This window comes from Pagrus major, chromosome 23 (genome assembly GCF_040436345.1).
Source record: "Pagrus major chromosome 23, Pma_NU_1.0".
Lineage (NCBI taxonomy): Eukaryota > Metazoa > Chordata > Actinopteri > Spariformes > Sparidae > Pagrus > Pagrus major.
The window spans coordinates 14,419,549-14,441,149 of NC_133237.1; the positions used below are offsets into that span (position 1 = coordinate 14,419,549).

The following is a 21,601-nucleotide window of genomic DNA, read 5'->3' on the forward strand; positions in this document are numbered from 1 at the left end:
GATCAGCATCAACTATAATGTGAGCACAGTGTGACAGCAACACAAAAGGGGAGCCCCACAAAAGCACTGTGGGGAAATAGGTCAGTGACCTAGAGTGGCACTGCGAAGTTGTTGTTAGTACTCATGGAGCAGTGTACTTTTAAAAGCCTGTCAGCAAGCCTGTTATTGTTGGTGAGGATGGGGTGTGTTTGTCGAGTTTTGGAATCCTGCCAGCAATGCTCCACAGGCGACTGAAGGAAGTTAACTTTTTCAGAGTCTGCGTGAGACCAAGATTTGTTTACATTTTACGTGTGGAGCAGAACGGATGAGGTGTCCGTGAACCAACATGCGGGAGGGGGTGAGAGGGCTCATGTGACGATGAATGGCCAGTAAAGTGCAAGATTGAGGGTGGGTTGCATCAGCATGCGCATAAGGAGGAAGAAGTAGACTGTCACACACAACCCTTAATAGTAAAATAACCACAAACAGTTGTGAGGTAGAGGTCACACATTGCTAGTGTTTTATTGGGCAGTTACAAACGTGCATTAGGTCAAACAAAAAATCTGACCATTAGTAATGGGACACCCACTGACAGACAACAAGCCCCTCTTCCATGTCCACAAAACATCAGCGAAATGTTCTGCTTCATCAGTATTAAAAGACATTCAGTAACCGTTTTGAAATAGCCAGAATTTCCGAGGAATACATGTTGCATTAAGGACGTAAGCCTCATAAAAGCATTAACACAATGCACTCTGTTACGGACCCAGAGATATGTAACACACACAAACAGAAAAAATACTCAAGTTCCCTTTTAAAGGATCTCTGTTACATTTTTAGTTTTCCTCTTTGTGCAGCCTGCAAGGTAAAAGTTTTCAAAGTGAACATGATTGTAAATTGAACGCTATTATCTCAGTTACGTGGCAACCATACTATATAACCATACAGCATTAAAAAAAAACAAGTTAAAGCTCATTAATCATTAATTATCCTCAACTAAATTATATTTAAATATTAAGTCATAATGATTATGTAGACACAATTTTTTAGCATCAGCATTGCATTTACATTAAGAATAATTATATATTCCCCTCTAGCGGTAGGCCTATACTGTAACGGATAATTCAACAAGTAAATTTGATGCGAGATTAGGCTTGATTAGCTCGACTGACAAGGCTTTTGGTCTTAAATGGACTGAAAGGGGAAAAAAACTCTTTCAAGTGCAGAGCAACGTTAAAACAAACCAGAGCCTCAGCAAAAGAGCTGGAATGAAGACAGGATTGCTTTTTGCCTCAAAGTGCAACAACACCAAAGACAAATCGGAGCTGCTTTGCAGAAATCAGTCAATCACAGAAATGCTTGGCAGCGGCTCCATCGAGAGCAGATGAATCATAGCAGAATGAAAATACACCAAGTATGAAAGTACGTCTTTGACTGCACAGATCAAAGAAAGTACAGTTGTGTTTGTTTGCTGCATGCTTCGGTCTTAACCACAAAAAGATCTATGATGATGGGTACAAAGATGTTTTTTTTCTTTTTTACATGAACTATAAAAATACAATCAGGGGATCAAATAATACATAAACCTCTCTGTCGTCTTGATATTACTATGAGCCAATACATTTTTATCCAAATACAGAAACTAAAATCTCTGTATTTTGAGGTATATAGATTACATAGTAGAGAGTAAGTGAAGATCTACCTTCTATATGAATACATCCTTTACAACAGTGCATTACTGTAAGCTATACATTTTGTCTTTTAGTTAATTATGGTGCCAGCGCTAAGTCATGCTGATATTTTGAATGCCATGGTTTGTCTTGCATCTTTATGTAATTCTTTAAGGTTTTTACAATCCTAATTTTAACAGTCCACCAATCCGCTGCTATGTGAACGCGCACTGCAATCACACAGTTAGAGAACTTATGTGCAAAATGCTGTCATTTCCCATCCCCTAGAAAAATAGTATCCATCTTATGAACATAAAAGAAAAATACAGATTTGTTTTTGCTTCAAAGTCCACAGACATTAATATAGCCGGGGAAGGAAAACGTTCATGATCCCTTAACGTTCGTAACACATGAACGTGATTATTCTTAGACAGGTAAGATTCAGTGATAGTTGGTCATTAAAGCCTCAATATTCTTTGGAATGGCTAAAACTTTTCCTTAGCTAATTTGTTGTAGCTTGAATAGACGGATGTGAAATACTCCCTGGACAGGTTCCTTCCCCTTTGCCATTTGAAATACATCACAGAGAATTCTAACTAGTGCTTTTTAGATTTTTTTTGTTTTTTACTCCCTTTGGTTAAAGGAATGCTGGCATACACTCATCAAGATTAGCTATGATTTAGCTATTATATTCTTAGTTAGCAAAGTTAGCCTGCTAACACAAGTCTTAACACTGCTGCAGGCAAATTGGGTAATAAAACCTGTTGCCATTCCACACATATCTTGGTATTAGAAGCACGACTGGAGCTCTAAGTGGAGTATTTGTGAAAACGAAAAAATTGCACAGAGCGACCATAACCACAGCGCTAGTACATAGTACAGAACAAAACAATAAGTGCATAAATTAGCAATTAGCTGAATGTAGTTAAACAACACGATATAATCCTAATTTTATGCTTCCATTCTGACTCAATGCAGTGAAGTTTTTCCATAATCTCGCAGTAATATACCACATTTTGAAACCACGTCAGACAAGTTAAGTTGTCTTCCTTTGGTGATGCGGGGCTGCGAGTAATACATCCAACACTAACAGATTAATACATCCATATATAGTAAAACGCAACACAGGTGTGCGCAGTAAACATGTTGGACCTCTGCATGTTAGAGCAACACGGTGACGAGAGAATGACGACAACGTGGAGATCGCTTGCTACACCACTGCCAGTCAGCGATGAAATGGGACTGGAAGGACTATTTGAGAGGAATCATGTAGGGCGAGGACCTTTAGATGCCCTGGAGAAGAGAGCGAGGTCCTCTGAGAACAGTCTACAAGGCAAAGAGGGCATCCTCCGTCCGTTCAGCTTTCTTTTGGGAGCCACTGGGAGCACGGGCGGGGTGAGCAGGGATAGCTCCAGGGGGAGATGGCAGAGTGTCTGCTGCCTTCGCTCGCTCCTCCAGGAACTTATCAAACTCTGAAGGAAACAAATTGATTTGTCACAGACATGGAGAGCTGAGGGTTTACCGATGTTACAGTTTGAATCAGTACAAATGAACAAAACTTCACAGTGGAACAGAAATTAATTGTGATCCGTCTATACCTTCACTGGTCACCCCTTCCTCTGCGGCATCTCCTTTCTATAAAAGAGGAAAAAAGTCATCAGATAATATACACATTTTGCAGAAATGATCATTAATGGAGTTGTCTTTGTTTCAAAAGACAAAAATAAACCTTAGTGAACAGGTTAAAAAGCATCATAATGCCTGTAAAGTTCACCCCAAACAGAGAAAAACCCATATAAACTCGCTCATAAGTCATGCATCCTTCCACACTCTTCGCAGGTGAAGACAAAAGAGGAACCTTCTTGAGCACAACTCCACAACCTCTGCATGCATATGTTAAGGAAGCTCATATCATCCAACTCTTCATCATTAGCACTGTGTTAGCATTTGTAAGTTAAGCCTCACGAGAAACTCTTATAAGTCAGTCATTGGTGGAAAAATATTAAAGTGGATAAAAGGACGTGACGTGAAAGGAGACTAAAGTCAAATGTGCAGTTATATATGAGATGGATGGGGAAAATGTGCTATCAAAGAAAAACAAAACCGAGGGTAGAAGAGAGAGAGAGAGAAAGAAGAGAAAAAGATTTAAATCAAGGTAAAGAAGTCTCACCACGTCAGCACAGAGCCACTCCTCTATGTCATCCATGACAGAGGACTGCGATACGGGGATCTATGGAGCAAAGCCATGGACAAACCAAGGGGTAGCACCAAAGCCACACAACGAAAAGACACCCAACCCGGACAAAAAAAAAACAAAAATTGGAACACACATACACAAAAATAACAAGAATAGGAATCACCAAAGGCTCAGAGAGGAAGATAATCAAAATAAAACAAATCAAAATGGAACGAAAATTTGCTCAAAAGACACACTCAACCTCTCTCAAGTCTGTGCTCTTATTGTTTTGTCACGTGCGACTCAGCTGTCTCGTACTAGAACAGGAGTTCCCAGGTTGTGTTTTGTTCTCATTAGTTCTGTGGTGCTGACATGGCTTAACAGCTGCCGACTAATGTCACACAGCAGCGTTAATTATTCCACATCATTAGTTAATTAGCAAATCACTTGAACGTGATTAAGAGATTGATTGGATGGGAGAAGCTGAAAGCACGGGGACCGTCGAGAGGCAGGGCAATCCCACGGCACACACACACACTGCACACAAAAAATGCTCCATGGCGTGCAGCAACTGTGATGATGGAAGCCATGTCAGGGTGGACGGTGTGCGTTCGGTGAATTATGGACTGCAATGTGTCGCTCAAAAAGGAAACTTTCTTCTGTGGCTGAAGAAGCTGTGAGTCCATTCATGAGGAGTAACAATTGGGGGAAACTGGAAAAAAGCGTGTTTTTGTTTACAAAAGCAGAAAAGGCATCGAGTTCACACAAAATACTTGTCTTCCACATCTGTTCACTGCCTTTGCAATGAAGTCAAAGTCCACATTAGGTCTTGCTGACCTGATATCAAAGTTGAAAACAAAAACCTTTTCCAATGGCCCTGTTGTAGGCTACGAAAAAAACAGGTGGGGTTTCCTCGTGAGTGAAGGAGCATTTCAAAAATAAAAAAGGTCAAGGCAGTGGAAGTCATTCACAGGAAAAAAACATGCAGCTGTGTGAAGAGGGGGTCAAGTGGTAGAAAAGAAGTCTCTTCCTATCATGACTCACAGCTGATGTAAGTGTAATCCTTCATATTCACATATTCACAGTAATATCATCAACTTCATTGTCACACTGTTACAGATGTTACAACTACGGGTTCATCTGTTAGTTGATCTATTATTTCTGGTTAGTGTGAGACGTGAGGTTGTTACATCTAGTGACATATCTAAGATCCAAAGACAGTTATAGGACAGCTGACAAATACTGTCAACTACACAGCAAACTTATCAGTACTTTAACAATGTTCACCATTGTTGACGTTGCTGTGTAGCAGAAGTACCTGCTGCTTTAGTGTGTGACTGTTAAGAGATGAATTGAGCTGATGGAAGTATCCATAAAGGTGTGGTGTTAAAGCGAGAAGCTTGGCCATGTGGATAGAGTACAATAGAGGTGGGCAATATGGGTAAACTTTTATATCTCTATCTATCTCTAAGTTATTTTATATCACTGCAGCAACACATTGCTTTCTAGAAACTAAAACCTCAAAATAACAGCTTCAAAGTCATTTCGATGGAACGTCAAGTTACAAGTTTTCAACACACAACATCCTTATGATGTAATGAGTTTTGCACCTACATTGCATCTGACAAATTGTTACAGACTCAGAAAGTGTTGGGGGCGCCAAATCACACAAAATGCCAATTTCTACATAATGTTGCTTTAAATAACAAATGAAGATATTTGATCATGGAAAAATCATGTTAAGTTATTACAACAATAAAACAGTCCTGTTTATTGATGTAAGCTATTAAAGACATAACTCAAATGAAACTGTGTTTTTCAAAATAAATGTATATTTTGAAAAATATATAAATATATACTGAAATAAATTAACAAATAACTGTTAAATAAATGAAAATGATCATTATTATTATTATTTTTTTGTTTATTGTCTTTACATTTCCACATTTATTTATTATTTTATTTGTTTCTCTTTATATTTCCTTATTTATTTATGTCTTTTATGGACTTATTCTTTTTATGGCACTCGTATGACCCCATACCTCAGCAGAAACAGTACAGCAAAACGAGTCCTGGTTGACAAATTGTCATATTGCCCAACACTGGAGTACAACATCTGCACATGACATGAAGGTGGATGGTCTTCGGGGGGGGGACTGTATTGGTACTAGGCTTGTTTGATCATTTCTGGACAGAGCGGTGAGATGAGATGAGGCCAAAAAATGAGGATTATGGATGATGCCGCAGGAGTTTGAGAGCAGCGGGTGATGGCAGACATGAGGGAGGGGTAGGAGGACACACTGAGGATGGAGTCCTCACCATTCCTTGGGTAATAAGCCAGCTGTCTATGGGCAGCTCCTGATCTGCTGGGTTATCATCCCCTTTTACCCTCAGCTGAATCAACAACAGAACAACACCTTACACAAGAGAAGAAAGGTAGCAGGCCCCACCACAGCATAGCACACAGTGCAGAGAGAGAGACAGAGGAGAAGTCAAATATGCAAGAGACGACTGCCATTTACAGGGGGAGAGAAGAGGGGAGAACGGAAGAAAATGGTGAGAGGGTTCATTCCTTAAAGATGAAAATGAGGAAAATAAAAGAGGGAAAAGACTCCCTCAAGTAAAAGAACTGTACGAGGCATAGGGCACCTGAGGTAACTAAAAAGAAGAATGGTATGTGCACTCACTTGGAGTGTGCTTGTGTGTGTCTGCATGTGTGTTCAGGTTTCAGAATCATCTGTGTGCATAGTGATAACCATGCAAATATATTGCACTGAGTGCTCCGACTGGGAGAAAGACTGCAAAAATCTTTAAACTAGCATGTGTTTGACTTTCTGTGCAAACTGATTGTTCTGCGGCAGAAAGTCAGAGCAGCCAGAATTAATATTTACCCAGAACAAATGCAAGAAAATGACACATTTTGACTCATTACTTGTACTTATTTATAGGCACGCTTAACACTTGCAAAGTTACCGCACCGAAAGGTATTTATTTTAGCAACAGTCAATACGCAAACCTATGCCTTTCTGTTTGATCAAAGTTCGAGTATCATTCACACAGGACAAATGTCACTGCAGAACACACAGTATTACAGACCATCACATGCAGGGAGTGATCGAGGGCTGAGGACAGACTGGTACGGGAGGTCAGCCATGTAAATAACGCAGCACCCGTACACTCCATACATGGGTGAAAGCTGCATTAAACTACATGCATCAGTGTACTCACCCCTCCTGTGTTCTGTTGTCTCACATCCAGAGCTGAGGCCAGGCCGCCCAGGGCCTGAGGGTCCTCATACTTAACACTGTGTGTGAAAACATAAAGAATATTGTTAAGAAACAGTAGTGAAGCTGTAGAAAACAGTAAAACACGGGCATTTGTCACCCATTTTGATTGTACTGGTTTTTATTTCCACGAATACATGGGAAACGTCAACATTAAAGTAAACATATTTCAATTATTTTGGCCTTAGATGGCACAGAGGAAAAAGACAGATAGCTGAGGAGGCAACAAAAGTCTTGATTTGAACCAGGGATGTCGAGTATTGTGGACTCCCTGAGGCACCAGACTAGGAGGGGAAAAAGGTTCTTCTTTATCGCAGATCGTGTTAAAAAAAACAACCTCAAAATAATTAATTTTCATGGTAATCGCAAATCAAGATAATGGTGAATATCCTCACATGAATGAAGTGAAGAAGCTGTCTAGCTCGCTGACATACAGTCCTGCATTGATTTCCTGATTTATTTTGAATTGCCTTAGCCTGTCACCATGGCAGAGGGCCTGCACATTGTCTTCTCAACAAAAACAAGTTAAATAGGATGTGTGTAAATACTACAGCTTCCAAACTAAAGAATGAGAGGGAGATGAGGTAACCAACTTTATTTATCCTTTATTTGTATGTGATTTATGATGATGATATCATGAATAATGATGTGTGTCCTATCTGTGATGCAATACAAATATTTGTTTGTTCACAAAATGTAAGGTTAAAGTAATTCCAGTATGTTTTCGTGCAAATTTAGTTTTTATTTTGAAGTTTTAAGAATATTTTGATGATTATCAGGATAATATTGTGAATCACAATTATATTGGACATCGCAACATGAAATTTTTGTATTGTCCCATGTCTACACTGGGCACACCAACACATCCACCCTTTTGCAGCTTGCAACATTCATCAAGAACAGGAGACAAATCTATTGTCCTGGAGAAGGGAGAGAAAAGTGCCAATTTCTCTCGCAAAAGTAGCCTCAATAGACAATAACGTGGTGCAGTCAAGGAAAAGAAAAGCTCCTTTTACACATTTTTCTCAGCTAGAAAACTTGTCTCTCCTGCCCTTACTTTATCATTTTCATTCTCCCCACCAACATACAGCTGAAGGCAACAAGTTCTAGGTGGAGGAAATCAGATTAACATCTGTTCCCGGGAGGTATTCAAAAGCCATTTTAGGAAAACCCAGGAGGAAGGTTAAGGGACAGTAGACACATTAGAAGTAAAGTATGAAACTTTATCATAAAAAAAACTTTTATATGCAGTGAACAACACAGAACAAAACTATATAAAAGCGCCTGTGGGTGGGTGGGATTTTATTTAAATATTAAAGGTGGTTATGAATAGCTATTTGATTAAATATAAATGACACCCTGAATAAGAAAATCAGAGGACCCCCAGAAGCAAAAAATTTAGAAATCTGGACCTACTTTTTGCGCTGGTCAGCCAGAGAGCTGCTCCTGGTCTGGGCAAACATGTCAAAGTCATCCTGGTTGCGGCCTGATAGAGAGGACAGGGTGCCGCTCACGCTGTCTGAAGCCACATCTGGAGAGACACGGAAAGGAAAGTCCAACAAAGATTATTTATTTAGCCTCTATGTCAAGATCAACAAGAAAAGTAATATGTCTAAGGTGTACCAGAATACTAGATAGCAGAGACTTTCTATACACCAGCTGGGGAGCAAGAGCTGAGTTATGCTGCTGGTCTTATTATAGTGGGGAGGAAGGATGTTACAGCTCTAGTGAGAGCGAGTGTATGTGTATGATAGAAGAAGTCTTTCTCTTTTTCTCCAAGCTGGAAAACATGACAATATTTTGTTCTTACCGAGACCAGCTAGTGCAGAGGACAGCGAGGCTGGGGCAGGGTTATGGGCTGGGGAGGCAGTGGCCCCGGCGGGGGAGTGGGCTTGGGGGCTGGAGGTGATCCTGGGTGTGACCACGGCAGGGGAACCCGGGCCCAAGTCTATCAGGTTGTCCTCCGTGGCCTCGCTCAACGTCTGAAGGAAAATGGATGTGAGTAAGTATGAAACAACGTCCTTTTGAGGTTTAAGCAAATAGAGAGACAGGAATCTTTTAAGCGTGTAGGGGGAAATTAGGGATTACAAAGTGTTTGCCCTGTATACAGAGAAAATACTTCTAAATCTACAGGATTGACTAGTTACACATTTGAGACAACATTGTAGGCGAGTAGTTGTGGACTGGAGGCTATGCACAGGGACACTACTGAGGGCTGAATAAACAGACTTCAGATGTGTGAGACAGAGGGTAAGAAGGAGGCGAGTAAAAGACACATAGTATCTAGTTTCACACAGTGCTACGGACGCTGCTGACACGTCATATGGGTCTGAAAGCATCAGCTCCATATAGCGGACGTGTTAACAGTTCTTCGCTCTGTTCATCCCAGGACTGAATGTGGTGCTAGCATCATACTTGCCTCCATCAGCTAGCCACAACACAAACAGACAGAACACACAGAAAGATCAACAGCATGCAAAAACAAACAGCAATGTGGGATGTAGTGAGAGATGCCCTGATCCTCTGGCCAATCACTGATACTGGCAAATGTGCTCTCTAAACAGCAGATTGGAACTAGTTCTGCTCTGCTCTTCCAGTTTTAATAAAGCTAAATGCGATCCGCTTGCATTACAAATTATTGCTGCAGTGGATTGTTTATGCTTGTATAATACAGGGTAAATAATAATTAATAATTTAGATGCCAAGATAAAACAACAAATGGCTGAGTTGATGGATTTATATTAGAAACATCTCTCATATCATCCTTAGACAGATTGCCACAGGCGATGCAGTGTGGATTTTTTTTTAAATGTAAAAAGGAAAGACAGGAATTCTTTTTAAAAACATGCATAAAAGCAAAAAGAAACTAAGTGATCCTTAGAGAGAATTTGGTGTGTTTGATGTTGACGGCACTCACCCCATTGTTCTGCGCGGCTCTGCCCGACCTGTACCTCTCGTACCTGCGCGCAGCACAAAGAACCTTTGAATGTTTCACCAAAAGCTTTGTGCGGTTCAAATGCTTACACACCTTTCATCTTCAGAAACCTCATAAAAGAGACATTTTTACAACCGTGAAACCACTGAATGTTCAAAAGCACATAAGCTATCTACAGTTCTTCATACAAGCTCTGCGACTTTGTTGCTTTTGAACTCAAACTGTGTTCAATCCTTGCTGAATCCAATGAAATATTGATCAGCTTGAGTATAGTAATCGCATCTGGAGCCTCACCTTTAAAGTCATGGATTGAGACACAGTTTGTCAAACCAACAACATTATTCAACCATTTAACATATTGGATCAAGCACTGGCCACCCTTTTTGTTTTATCTAACACTTAAAGCTGCTGTAAGCATTGTCATTGTTTAGCTAACTTCCTGTCAGATCACTCCACTCCCAAGCTTGCACAACTCCTTTCTTTTTTCGAGGCAGCTCTCTTTGCCTCTCCTTCTTTTTCATCACTTGGACTGTTTGGTAGTATAAGCCATCAACAGGTGCGCTGAAATTGGTAGCTTTCCCTGTTCTGCCATTGCCGCTGTACCAGAACAGGAGGATCCTGCTCTTTACACGTTTACAAGCAGAAAGGACCATACATTTGTTTAAATGTACATATAACTGTTTATGAAGTAAATTCTGTTTACAAAACTGTAATGGGGTTCTGTTGGAGCAGAAACATGAGGAGGGATACTGTGCTTATCCAACTGTTTCTGTGATTTATTGAATTTTGTATGATTTTAATCACCAATAGAAAAAACCCTGAGCAATAAAACAACAACATATTGGATCAAAAATATCAAGTTCAGCTATTGGACGGGCAAAAACAGTGCTGACAAGTTTACCAACCAAAGTTTTGTTGTGGCAATAAAATACTTAACTTGATGGGTAATTTTCAGACAATCACTGCACCGTGACAAAAACAACCTTTGTTGTGCCACACAAATAAAGTCTGATTGATCGTACCTCTCATATCTGAGGAAAATGTTGTTGAGGTCGTCGTTGACGTGTAGCAGTTCCTCGGTCACTTCCTCGTTCGAGACGCGTGAAATGAGCTCGACCACTCTCTGCTGCATAGCCCTGCATGTTCTGTTCAGCTCCTGGAGGGATTGGCACATAAACAGATTGAACGATAGAGGAATCGAATTTCAATAGATAGAGACTGAAACAAAGGGAGATGTATGGAGGGAAGGGACACACGCAAACAGTCAAATGTATGTCTGCTAATTCTACAGTATTATACAGCTGAACAATGACAGTATGAAAGGAGAGAACTGTCTAAATCTGGCTAAATTAACTGTGCAATACATAAACTGCAAGTATATATTTTATAAGGCATTCATGGCTGAGAAATTCAGAAATATTTGCTCAGCTGTGTAAAGATTCTGTGAATGCTTTTTTCTATAGCAGCTGGAAAAAAAAAAGTCAGGAAAGGCACCACATAACCGTTACAACTGGCACGGGCCCCTCAGCTCAGAGCCAGATCCTTGCAGCTGACACAAATACCTGAGTGGATTTGGCATGAGGAGATTAAACTCTACATGAGTTTCTATACCGCTGGTTAATTGCCAATTCCAGGAATTTTACCACAGCCAACTGGATACTTGTGGGCGAGTTGAGCATTTGCTCTGAAAGCTAAAGACACTACTCCCCCTAGTGGCTGCACATAAACACAACACTTTGCAGCTGACGTGCCGTGATGGAAAGCATTTCTATTAAAGTGTGGGTAATTCATACAGTGAAATATTTGCATGAGCCTATATTCACAGCATTTTGTTTTAGAGAAGGGAACAAAATAAAAAAATGTGTCTGACCTGAAGCAGTTCTAGGTCAGAGGGGTCTTCCTGGCCAGGCACCATCTCTGTTAGCATCTCTGACATCACTTTGGTGTTTCCTCTCACTACATCCAGCTCACTGCGCAGCCGGGCGATCTGAACGCACAGAAGGTCAAAGGTCATTTAAAAACACCCAACACACACAACACACACCAGATGAGTCATCCAACTAAGATATTTTAATTAGTTTAGGTGCTAAACTCTGGAAAAATTACTCCGGTGAAATGGGCTTCACTTTACGAAACGAAAGTGCAGTAAAAAGTTAAATGTCCTGAGTCGAATCTCTCACCTGTTCAGCGGTGGCTGTGATGGGGCTGGGCATCTGGGGGTCCTGTGTGACAGAGGGAGGGCTCGGGGAAGGTTTAGGAGTCCCAGCAGCAGGAGAGGCAGGTGCTAGGTACTTGATCATGGCTGGGTCCACCTCTGGTGTACCCTGGAAGACAAATTACCCCTCTTGATACTGCTATGTATATATACATACATGTTTGTACTGTCTGTGTATCTCTTTCTTCTCACCCTCTGAGGTGTGTGGATGGGAGACAAGGCATCCAGATCTGCCATTGGGAACTCGATGCCTTTCCTCTTCAGCTCCTCATAAATGTGGACCACACCAGTCAGATCAGGGCTACTCCTGAAGGCATCAGCCCAGGCCTGCCACAACACACGCACGCACGCACGCACCCACACACACACACACACACACACACACACACACACACACAGATTGTGATGTAAAATAAACATAAAAAACTCTCTGATGGTGTAAATAGACGAGCAAAAGACAAGAAAGACAGGGTCTAAAAGAGGAGTCTCTGTGGGGTCTCCTTTAACAAATCCCTATAAATAATTAGAGGACAGCGGAAAGGGAGAAGGATAACACCACCTGTTGGCCGAGGTAGGTGACCTCAAGTAACTGGATAGCACCAGAGGCTGCAGTCTGTGGTGCAACACCTGGAAAGTGGAACATACAGTACCTACCCGGCCTCCCAGAGACCACCACTGACCTGCTCGATGCTATTTACAACGCTGACTGTCTATTTTTAACAGGCTTACCTAACTTTAAAAAAACGGCACTAATACCTGCAAATTTTGATGGAAAAATGGTAATAGTCAACAGAAACAGAAACAGAGAGATCACTAAGAAAGATGGAAGCCCCAATACCTGTATGAGCGACAGCACTTTGTCTTGTACGATGGTTGGCGGGTTGTTTTTGGGGGAGATGATTTTGACCAACACACCATCAATGAAATCTCTGTTGGCCACCTGGACATGAAACCTGTGACCGCAGTTCTTTACACATGTTTCTACTACCTGCAGAAAGACAAGGAGAGAGAATATAAAACAGAGGTAGAAGCCTGGAAAGTAAAACATCTGGAGAGCAGAGGCAGCTGAGAGAAGGAAGGATTTTACTCTCTGGTTTAACTACCGGAGCTGTCAAAGACGTGGGCGAGTATGAACACAGCTCAAAAGGCAGGGCTGAAAACAGCCGTGACAGTATGCGGGAGAAGAGACACAGTGGAATAATGTGACCAAGAAAGACCAAAAGAGAGGTCAGGTTTTTATGCAGCGTTGAATCATGAACCCACAACTTGGACCTGGCTGTCTGAGAATAAAATCATCTAAAAAACCCTTACAATAACAGAAAAGAAAGAAGAAGCTCTCACCGTTAGCGCCAGCATCACTTCTCTGTAGTTCTTGTTGCCACTGAGTCTCTTCTTCAGTGCCCGCATGGCGTCTTTTGGCCTGCGGGGAGACGGCAGAGAAGACACAGCTGGATAAAGCACCCCAGCAGAGAGCACGCACAACATCTTTGACTTTGTCGGAATAAATGATTTTTTTCTGTCACAATAACAGATGCCAGTCAGTCTGTCAGTGTAGCAGTCTGACTAAGACAGAGACGGACCGTCACACCATCTGCTTCTCTCTTTTCTTTCTGCGTGACGATCTGTTTCTCCGAGGGCGAGATCAAAGCTGCCCATGCATGAAGAGCTCAGGCCGGCTTTCCACCTCAGTCTTTGCCGCAGATGAGGCGTAATAACTTTTTATGAACTCCTTCAAGACATACAGTACATTTATTGAGTGAGGGAGCTGAAATAGATATAAATGGATGGTGATAGAGCATAAAGTCTGATATATAGCTTCCTCTGACAGTACTCTGTACATGTGTGTCTCAGATTAGTGTTACAGTTTTTGGTTTCAGATGGTGCATCTACTTTGCTATGTGTTGATTCAGTTATCAAACATTTAAAAGCACACATGGGTTCAAGACGTCATATGTTGACAAAAGCTGCATTTTCTGAACCTCAAGTCTAAGTCTGGAGCTAACCAGGCATTGTCTAACTTGCCAAAGACAAGAAGTTCTGTGTTCTGTGAAGCTGAACTCCCCCTGTGTGTGTATGTGTGTGTGTGTGTGTGTGTGTATGTGTGCTTTGGGTGTGACAGAGAGGGCCCCATGTCGCATGCCAAGACAATGAGTGTGTGTAGGCATGAAGAATGTGAAAAAGCAGGGGAAAGTGCTGAGGGAAAAATGGAAAAAGACAGATTCCAGTATTCTTCCTGGCTGGGATCTCTTGACGATTACATTTATTCAGGCTACAAAACTTTCTGAGTCATACGCCTTACTGTGGGTGAACTAACTTGAAGTCAATGGTGTTGAGGAAGAAAGTTGTGCATGTTTTTTTGTACATTAAAAATGTAGATCATATGCCGCAATGCAGTAACATTTACAAATGCTGGAGAAAGCTTTTCGTTTCAATTATTTTGAACATTAGCTGCAGTTACATGGACCCTAATATTCCTGTAATGATTCGAATAATAATCGAATAAAAATGCCTCAAGGAGATCAAGCAGATTTTCAAGCCTTTGGACTGTTAGTTAAACCAGAGAAGCAATTTGAAGACGTCCCTTTTGTGACGAGTATTCATCACAAATCTTTGGCATTTTACAGACGATATAAAAGTCATGAAAATAATTGTCATATTAAATTTATATTTATACATGTATTCATATATGTTTATATGTATTATAAAACACAGTGTGCTGGGAATCTTTAAATATAGGAGGCGGTCATAAGAATTTCATTCATTAATACATTCATTCATTCAGTCACTGACACCTAAAGAAAACAAAAGGCTTTCTGTGGTCTTGCTGAAGCACAGTAGTCAGTGTATTATTTGCTGGAGTCACTCAGTCAGCCAGTGTGTGACAAAACAATGTGGGACTGACAAAATCAGGGACCAGAGTCTTTTTAGGCCAAATGTCCTACCTAAATCTATACAATGTTGATAAAACAGATTTTCACCCAACAATGATTAACTCCTAGCAGGTTCAGCAGCTCACCCCTCCTCCGTCTCGTTTATGATATCGCAGATCTCCATGTTGAGGGTCCAGTCCTCATTCTGCAGCCCTCCATCTGTGGCCCTCTCTGGAGGAAAACACAAAAAGTTCAACAGAATGTTTTATTTATATAATGTTATTTCCAAATAATTTTGCCCTGACTTCACTTCATTATAATCTCTCCACTGTAGTAGAAGAATAACATATCAGGAGAACACGAGTTTTTATCTAATTTACAGAAATATGTGCTGTGAGACAAGAAGCTGGTGGCTTTTAACACATAAAATTGTTTTCAACCCATCAAAATGTCAGTTAAAGTGCAGATTATACCAGGGAGACATCCAGATGTTTTTGTTTTCCGAGTATCAGTGATTTATTAGTCTTGGTTACTCGACAACCCAAACCTGAGGGTAGCTGGCACAGAAGTACATTTTAATTTTGACACCCAATCCTCTGTTCACACCCCGCCAGCTGTCTTGCCAGTAATCATGATGCTGCGTTCTAGTCAGGCTTGTTTGTCGCCTGTGCTTTAGTCAATGCACACTCATTAAAACAACCCATGGTTTACATAACATTGAAAGTAAAACTGTTGTGTAAGCAAGTCAGCATGTGGCAACAGACTTCAGTGCTCTGTGTCTCTCTAATGTCCCTTTTAATTCAGTCAAACATCTTGATGATATAAATGGAAAATTAAATCATACGTCATAAGTGAAAAATCTTGTTCAAGCCCCTGTAAACTTGACTTCAAATGGATTTCTCTATAACATCATATATTCCTCCTAACTGAATAAGCAACAACTAAAGTTTACCAGAAACATCTCTGGGCTGATACAAATTATTAGAAATCAAGAAGATTGATGACCAATACTTGAAAAGATGTGAATTTGCAGTAAAACTGACAATTTTAGCATCAAAATGTAGAATAACCAGTGATGTAATGTGAATGTGGAGTGGAACATTTACAAGTCCTCTACTTTGGTACAATTTTTGAGGTACTTGTACACGAGTCTACTACATTTCTGGAGAAAATATTGCACTTTTTACCCCACTACATTTATCTGATAAGTTTAGTTACAAGTTACTTTGCAGATTCAGATTATTAATTTATTTTATCAGCACCCACACAATAAAATATTACAATAATAAAAAATAATACAGATAATCAGAAAAGTGCTGAATAATCGGTGGATCCCAATTATTTATTTAGAGTTTAACACTCACAAACGTCAGTTTGGGGGGGCACCCCAGTAGCTCAGTTGGTAGAGCGTGCACCCCATTCACAGAGGCTGTGTCCTCACTGCAGCGGCCCAGGGCTCCAATCCGACCTGAGGCCCTTTGCTGCAGGTCACCCCCTCTCTCTTTTATCCCATTTTCAGTCAGATAAAGCCATAGAAGGGGGGAAAAAAACCTATGTATGACTGTGGGGGTGTGGTTTGATTAGATTTGAACCCACCACCTGTCATCAGATTCAAAAGTTGCTGAATACTGATGAGTGCATGAAAGTATGTGATGTCAGCTTGTTCTGACCTTGTTTGAACCAGAGAGAATAGCAGAATAGCCAAGAGAGAAATACAGAAATAACCAGACCTTTTCTATCTTTGGGAGAAAAACTGCTATTGTGTTAATCTAGGATTCCATAACTCACAGTATGGACATTGTCAGGACTTAAATGTCTCGTATTTGTGATATTTTCTTTTGCTATGATTCGTTTTCTCAAGAGTAACAAAATTACAGTGGTGGTGAGAGGCGAATTGTCATAAATATTGCATGACAACAAAATACTGATTCGTTTTATCCCTGTTTTCATGTTTATTTGTTTTTATTTATTCATTTCTATTTCATTTATCTATGTTATTTTAGACATTTGTACTGGAAATAATTTTCCTATTTTCAACTGTATAATTAACGCTGAAAACCCCAATAAAAAGAGTTGTAAAATAATGAGCTGAGCAAAACAGCCTGAACATGATATGACATCCTAAAAAAAACCTGCTCTGTTTGCAATCATGTGAGTTCAGACCATTACAATTCTTCATTTCATTAAGTTTTGACAACACTGTTATCCCCCAGTCTTGTAGGAAGCCCACATGTGCTTTAATCCACCACCTGTTGCTCCGATGCCTCCAACTCAAAGAAGCAAACAGCCAGCTAGAAAGGGGGAACATCTCAAAGGAAAGTGAGGCTGGTTGTGGGTGTGATGTGGCTGTGTACTCAGTCACAGAGACCTGCTTTCCCCTTCACACTCCACCCTACCGTTTAATAGCATTTTGGCTACAGCCAAGAAATAATGCGATCCAGACTGTGAGAAGCTACAGTGATGAACTGGCACTGCAGTCATCATCACTGCCTTCCTCGGTCTGTCTCCTCCCTCCTCCCTCCATCTCCCGAATCCATCCATCATGTCTGCGAGCACTGTTATCTTTCAGGATCGCAGTCATGTGGGGAGAGGTTCACAGGGAAACAGAGGAAAGGGTTTTCTACTGAGGTGAGCTGTGACCGAGTTCCTGTGACTGACAGTCAATAGATTCTCATTAGACGATTCTTGAGCTCGGACAGGGGGAGCTTCCCTCCCTGAAGCCCAGAGGCCCCGAGCAGGCTGTCATGCCCAGGCCAAGAGCCTCACACTGGGCCGTGTTGCCTTCCTGTTGGGAAGCTCAGTGTTGGATGAGCCTGACAGCCATGACTTATTCATGCTCTACCTCCCCCTCTCTAATCAACTTGTCACAGACTGGGCATCCACAGAGAGAACAGCTTTTTTTGAGTCCCACCTACAAAACGCACACAAGTGGATTTCAACATGAGCAGGATTTAAAACAATGTGCTGTGCCTCAGCGTTTGGCAGCACAGTAAATAAAGTATAAGTTTGGAAGAATTAACCAGCTACTCCCACTGAGATATCCCACGTAATCTCCTCAAGTGGATTGTCAGGTCAAAGCCGGACAGAGCGCGAGTGGCAGAGGAGGAAATAAAAGACAAAAAAAAATCTGATCTCTCCATGTGAAACGAGCCCGAACGACACTGAACAATCAGATCCTTGCTAATGAAGTTAAAAGCTGAGTGCATTCATTCATGGTGTTGTGTCAATCCCACCCAGTCCTGGGAATCGACACCGCACCAGTGAAGCCAGTCGATCACATGGCTTTAACGGTGGCAGGCAGTGCCATGCACTGCCAACAAAGCCACAAATCTCTGTCTCTCTCTGGCCCTGTCTCTTCACGTTTTGTCCTTTTAAGACTCTTGCTCTCTCTTCACATTTTTTACTTGTCCTTATCTTTTATCTACATACCTCAGCAATAGTAGAGGTTTGACAGTAGCTGCTAGACAAAAACTGGTTGTAAATTTCTTTCATAAGAACTTTGTATGGCAGAAATGGAATATAATATTCATTATTATGTTGTTATTCATTTATAGTCAACTCAAACTAAAAACATGTTTTTTTATAACCTTAGAATGAGTCCTTTATATGTACAGAGGAAGTGGGTCCTCTTCTATGGGGTCAGCCATGTTGCAACACCATGTTTCTACAGTAGCCCAGAGCAGACAAAAAACAACACTGGCTGATATCAGTGTAAATGTTGGCCAATATGTGCTGAGATGACAACTTTTCTTTTTTTTTATATAGTGGCTATATCAATGAATATCCCTAATATCAGTATCGGCATTGCCCCAAAAATCCAGTATTGGTCGGGCTCTGATTTATATTTTTGTTCATATTCTGCTAAGGACATAGTCAGTAGATAGTAGATTCTAATAGTGTATAAAAAGATGACATGGCAAACTCATCTATCGACCCACTTATAAAGCTCTGCAGACTCTATGGACTATACTAAACATGTTTAGTAAGGTTTATTAAGAACAGAGGAAAAAACACATGGTTCATGGTTGAATGTACTTATTGTAAGTCGCTTTGGATAGAAACTAAATAAATCAAATGTAATTAAATTTTTCTCCATTCAGGTATCACTAGTGCATTACAATTTCTTTTGTTTCAGTGGAGTCAAAATCTGACTGACAGATTGTGTTCCTTTAGCTTGCTGTACTGATAACCTCCCACTGATATGTTTTCTTTTAGGAAAAGTACTGCAGTGGAAAGAAGCAGGCCAAGTGCCTTAACAGTGAAGCTGCAGCACAAGGAAGAGAAAAAAACAACATGAAAGAAAACCTTGGCTTAAACTCCTGCTCATGAAAAGTGAAAACAAAAACATATGCACACATGGCACACATCATTCACCACCTCTAACCCCTCCAGCATCTCCACAGTCACTTTAAGTGATGAAAAAGCTCAATAAAGTTCTTCACAACAACGCATCCCTCATCAGATGTTATCTGTCTCTTCTCTCCCGCTATCGCTCATTGTTTCAGGTAAGTTGATCCTTTGCCCTGCTGCTGTGGTGTTCAGTACCACTGCAGCAGCCAAACAGACAGCTGGCTGTACAGCGCTGCACAGCACAGCAACTCAACCGCAGAGATCAGGCTGGAGATGCAGCCATCTCCGTGAAATGGGGAAATCCAAGATGTGCTGTATCCAGCCCACTGCATGCATGACCTAGAAGGACCTCTGCAGAGTAAAATGTGTGAGACGATGCTCAGAGTTGGCGCCTGAGGGCCGGCTTCGATGACATGATGGCACACAGCAGCTGACCAGTGGGTGGTAGGCAAGACTCACCAAGCAGGCCAGAGGACAATTCAAAGGGCCACAAATTCATACAGATGTCCTTCCTCCAAACCGTTTCCATCAAGTGCACTAAGGAGCACTAGTGAAACACATATCGGATGAGAACATGAGAAAGAAAAACACACACACACCCCTTGTTTATAAAAGAGCAGCTCTACTCTTACTCACAGAAGAAAATATGTAATCAACAGATGCTTCTGGGGTGGCTGCTGCATCTATTTACTGTGAGAAATTAATGTCTGGCCCACATCTGTTTGGCAGGGGCTTAACTAAACCTTGATAAAGCAGAAAAACAAATAAAGAAGGTAAAGGCCATTACAGTCAAGTCAATGTTGGACATTATCTACAGCCAAAGAAGGTGGACTCTATAGAGAGGAAAAACAGAATAATGTATAATAATATTCAGGCTTTACTTTCTTATCACTGAACCTTACTACTTTTTACTATGAGGAAAAGTACACAGTTGAAGCCTGACTATACTTTTACATGATCAGACAAAAGAGAAATATTTTCTGTACATCTCACAGTAAAGCTATTCTAATCACTTGTGCCACTTGTACTTGTTTATCTCTGAGCTGTTTTGCAGACAGGCGAGATGCGAAGATGAATGCGACCACACCAAAGGGATGTGGTAGGTAGGCCACGTCTTCCTGCTCCTCTGTGGGAGGATAAGCACCACAGCACACAGCCTTGAGATTTCTAACTAACAAACCAACGGGGCTGAGCAAACACTGTGGCCAGCTATTGTTCGTGAACTGAGGGAATATTAACTTCAGCTTGGCTAAAGCTCTGCAAGCCCCTTTGAGCCATGTCACCACACTGCCCGTGTCACTGCCGCCTCTCAGTTTCTTTCCCTGAAGGCTACATTGAATTGTCCAAATACATGCACAGTCATTCAGCGTAACGTTAACACACTTGTCATCACAGCGGACTAAGTTAGGCAGGTTAGCTGGCTATCGTTAGCTGAAAGCTCATTCCAAGTAGATGACGTTTGTTGCGAAGATGCTCGCTAGCTGGCGATTTCCTCTAGGCGCAACCTTACGTGCCGTAATTCAAAGTGGAAAACACCAAATGTCTGCCCACGCTCAGCCTATGTAAGGTGGAGGAAGTTACACGTGTCTAATGAATAATTTCGAGGCTAACTTACCTATACATTGGCCCACGGGAGTGCTGTACGGATTTCCAAGTAAGAACTCCATTTTGACAACAAACAATCCGCTCGGGAATGACAGAGGCTGAGGCCCACAGGCGGTACTAATAAGTCCCGCCCACAGAGTAATGCTATTGGTCAACGAAGACAGAACCTTCGATATGTATGGCTGGAATCAATGTCGGTTATATTTAGCATCTGAAGCTATGTTCAAGAAACATTTTTATACATTTAAACATGTATTTACATGATAGGGCGCCTCGATGGTATTTAGATTACCACCATGAGCACTTAAATACACAAGTAACGATAAAAAAGTGAAGTACGTCATTAATTTTCTGAAATATAGAATTATACATAACTTTTGACTGGATATATCCTACACTGTATTTTTTTTAAAAATAATTGTTTAACCAAAAATAAAATTACCATTCGCAAAATCCTATCGCCACCAAAGCTTACCAAAATCTTTTTTGTGTTGTTATTGCATTTATTAATAGGTCG

At 41.0% G+C, this 21,601-nt stretch overlaps 1 protein-coding gene across 3 annotated transcripts; it reads right to left on the reverse strand.

The window, feature by feature from the left end:
- Nucleotides 1-476: 476 nt before the first annotated feature.
- tom1l2a (target of myb1 like 2 membrane trafficking protein a) lies at nucleotides 477-21,146 on the reverse strand. 3 transcript variants are annotated; one of them, XM_073494812.1, is made up of 16 exons: nucleotides 21,095-21,146; nucleotides 15,276-15,360; nucleotides 13,601-13,679; nucleotides 13,098-13,247; nucleotides 12,452-12,586; nucleotides 12,225-12,368; nucleotides 11,915-12,031; nucleotides 11,067-11,200; nucleotides 10,027-10,069; nucleotides 8,920-9,091; nucleotides 8,526-8,640; nucleotides 7,054-7,129; nucleotides 6,145-6,219; nucleotides 3,820-3,879; nucleotides 3,248-3,284; nucleotides 477-3,121 (listed from the first exon to the last, which is right to left on the reverse strand). In XM_073494812.1, the coding sequence occupies exons 1-16, from the start codon at nucleotides 21,144-21,146 to the stop codon at nucleotides 2,976-2,978; spliced, it is 1,620 nt and encodes a 539-aa protein (XP_073350913.1). In that variant the 3' UTR covers nucleotides 477-2,975. The 3 variants fall into 3 exon arrangements, with proteins under 3 accessions (XP_073350913.1, XP_073350911.1, XP_073350912.1); XM_073494810.1 differs by lacking the exon at nucleotides 6,145-6,219; XM_073494811.1 differs by lacking the exons at nucleotides 3,820-3,879; nucleotides 6,145-6,219.
- Nucleotides 21,147-21,601: the final 455 nt, after the last annotated feature.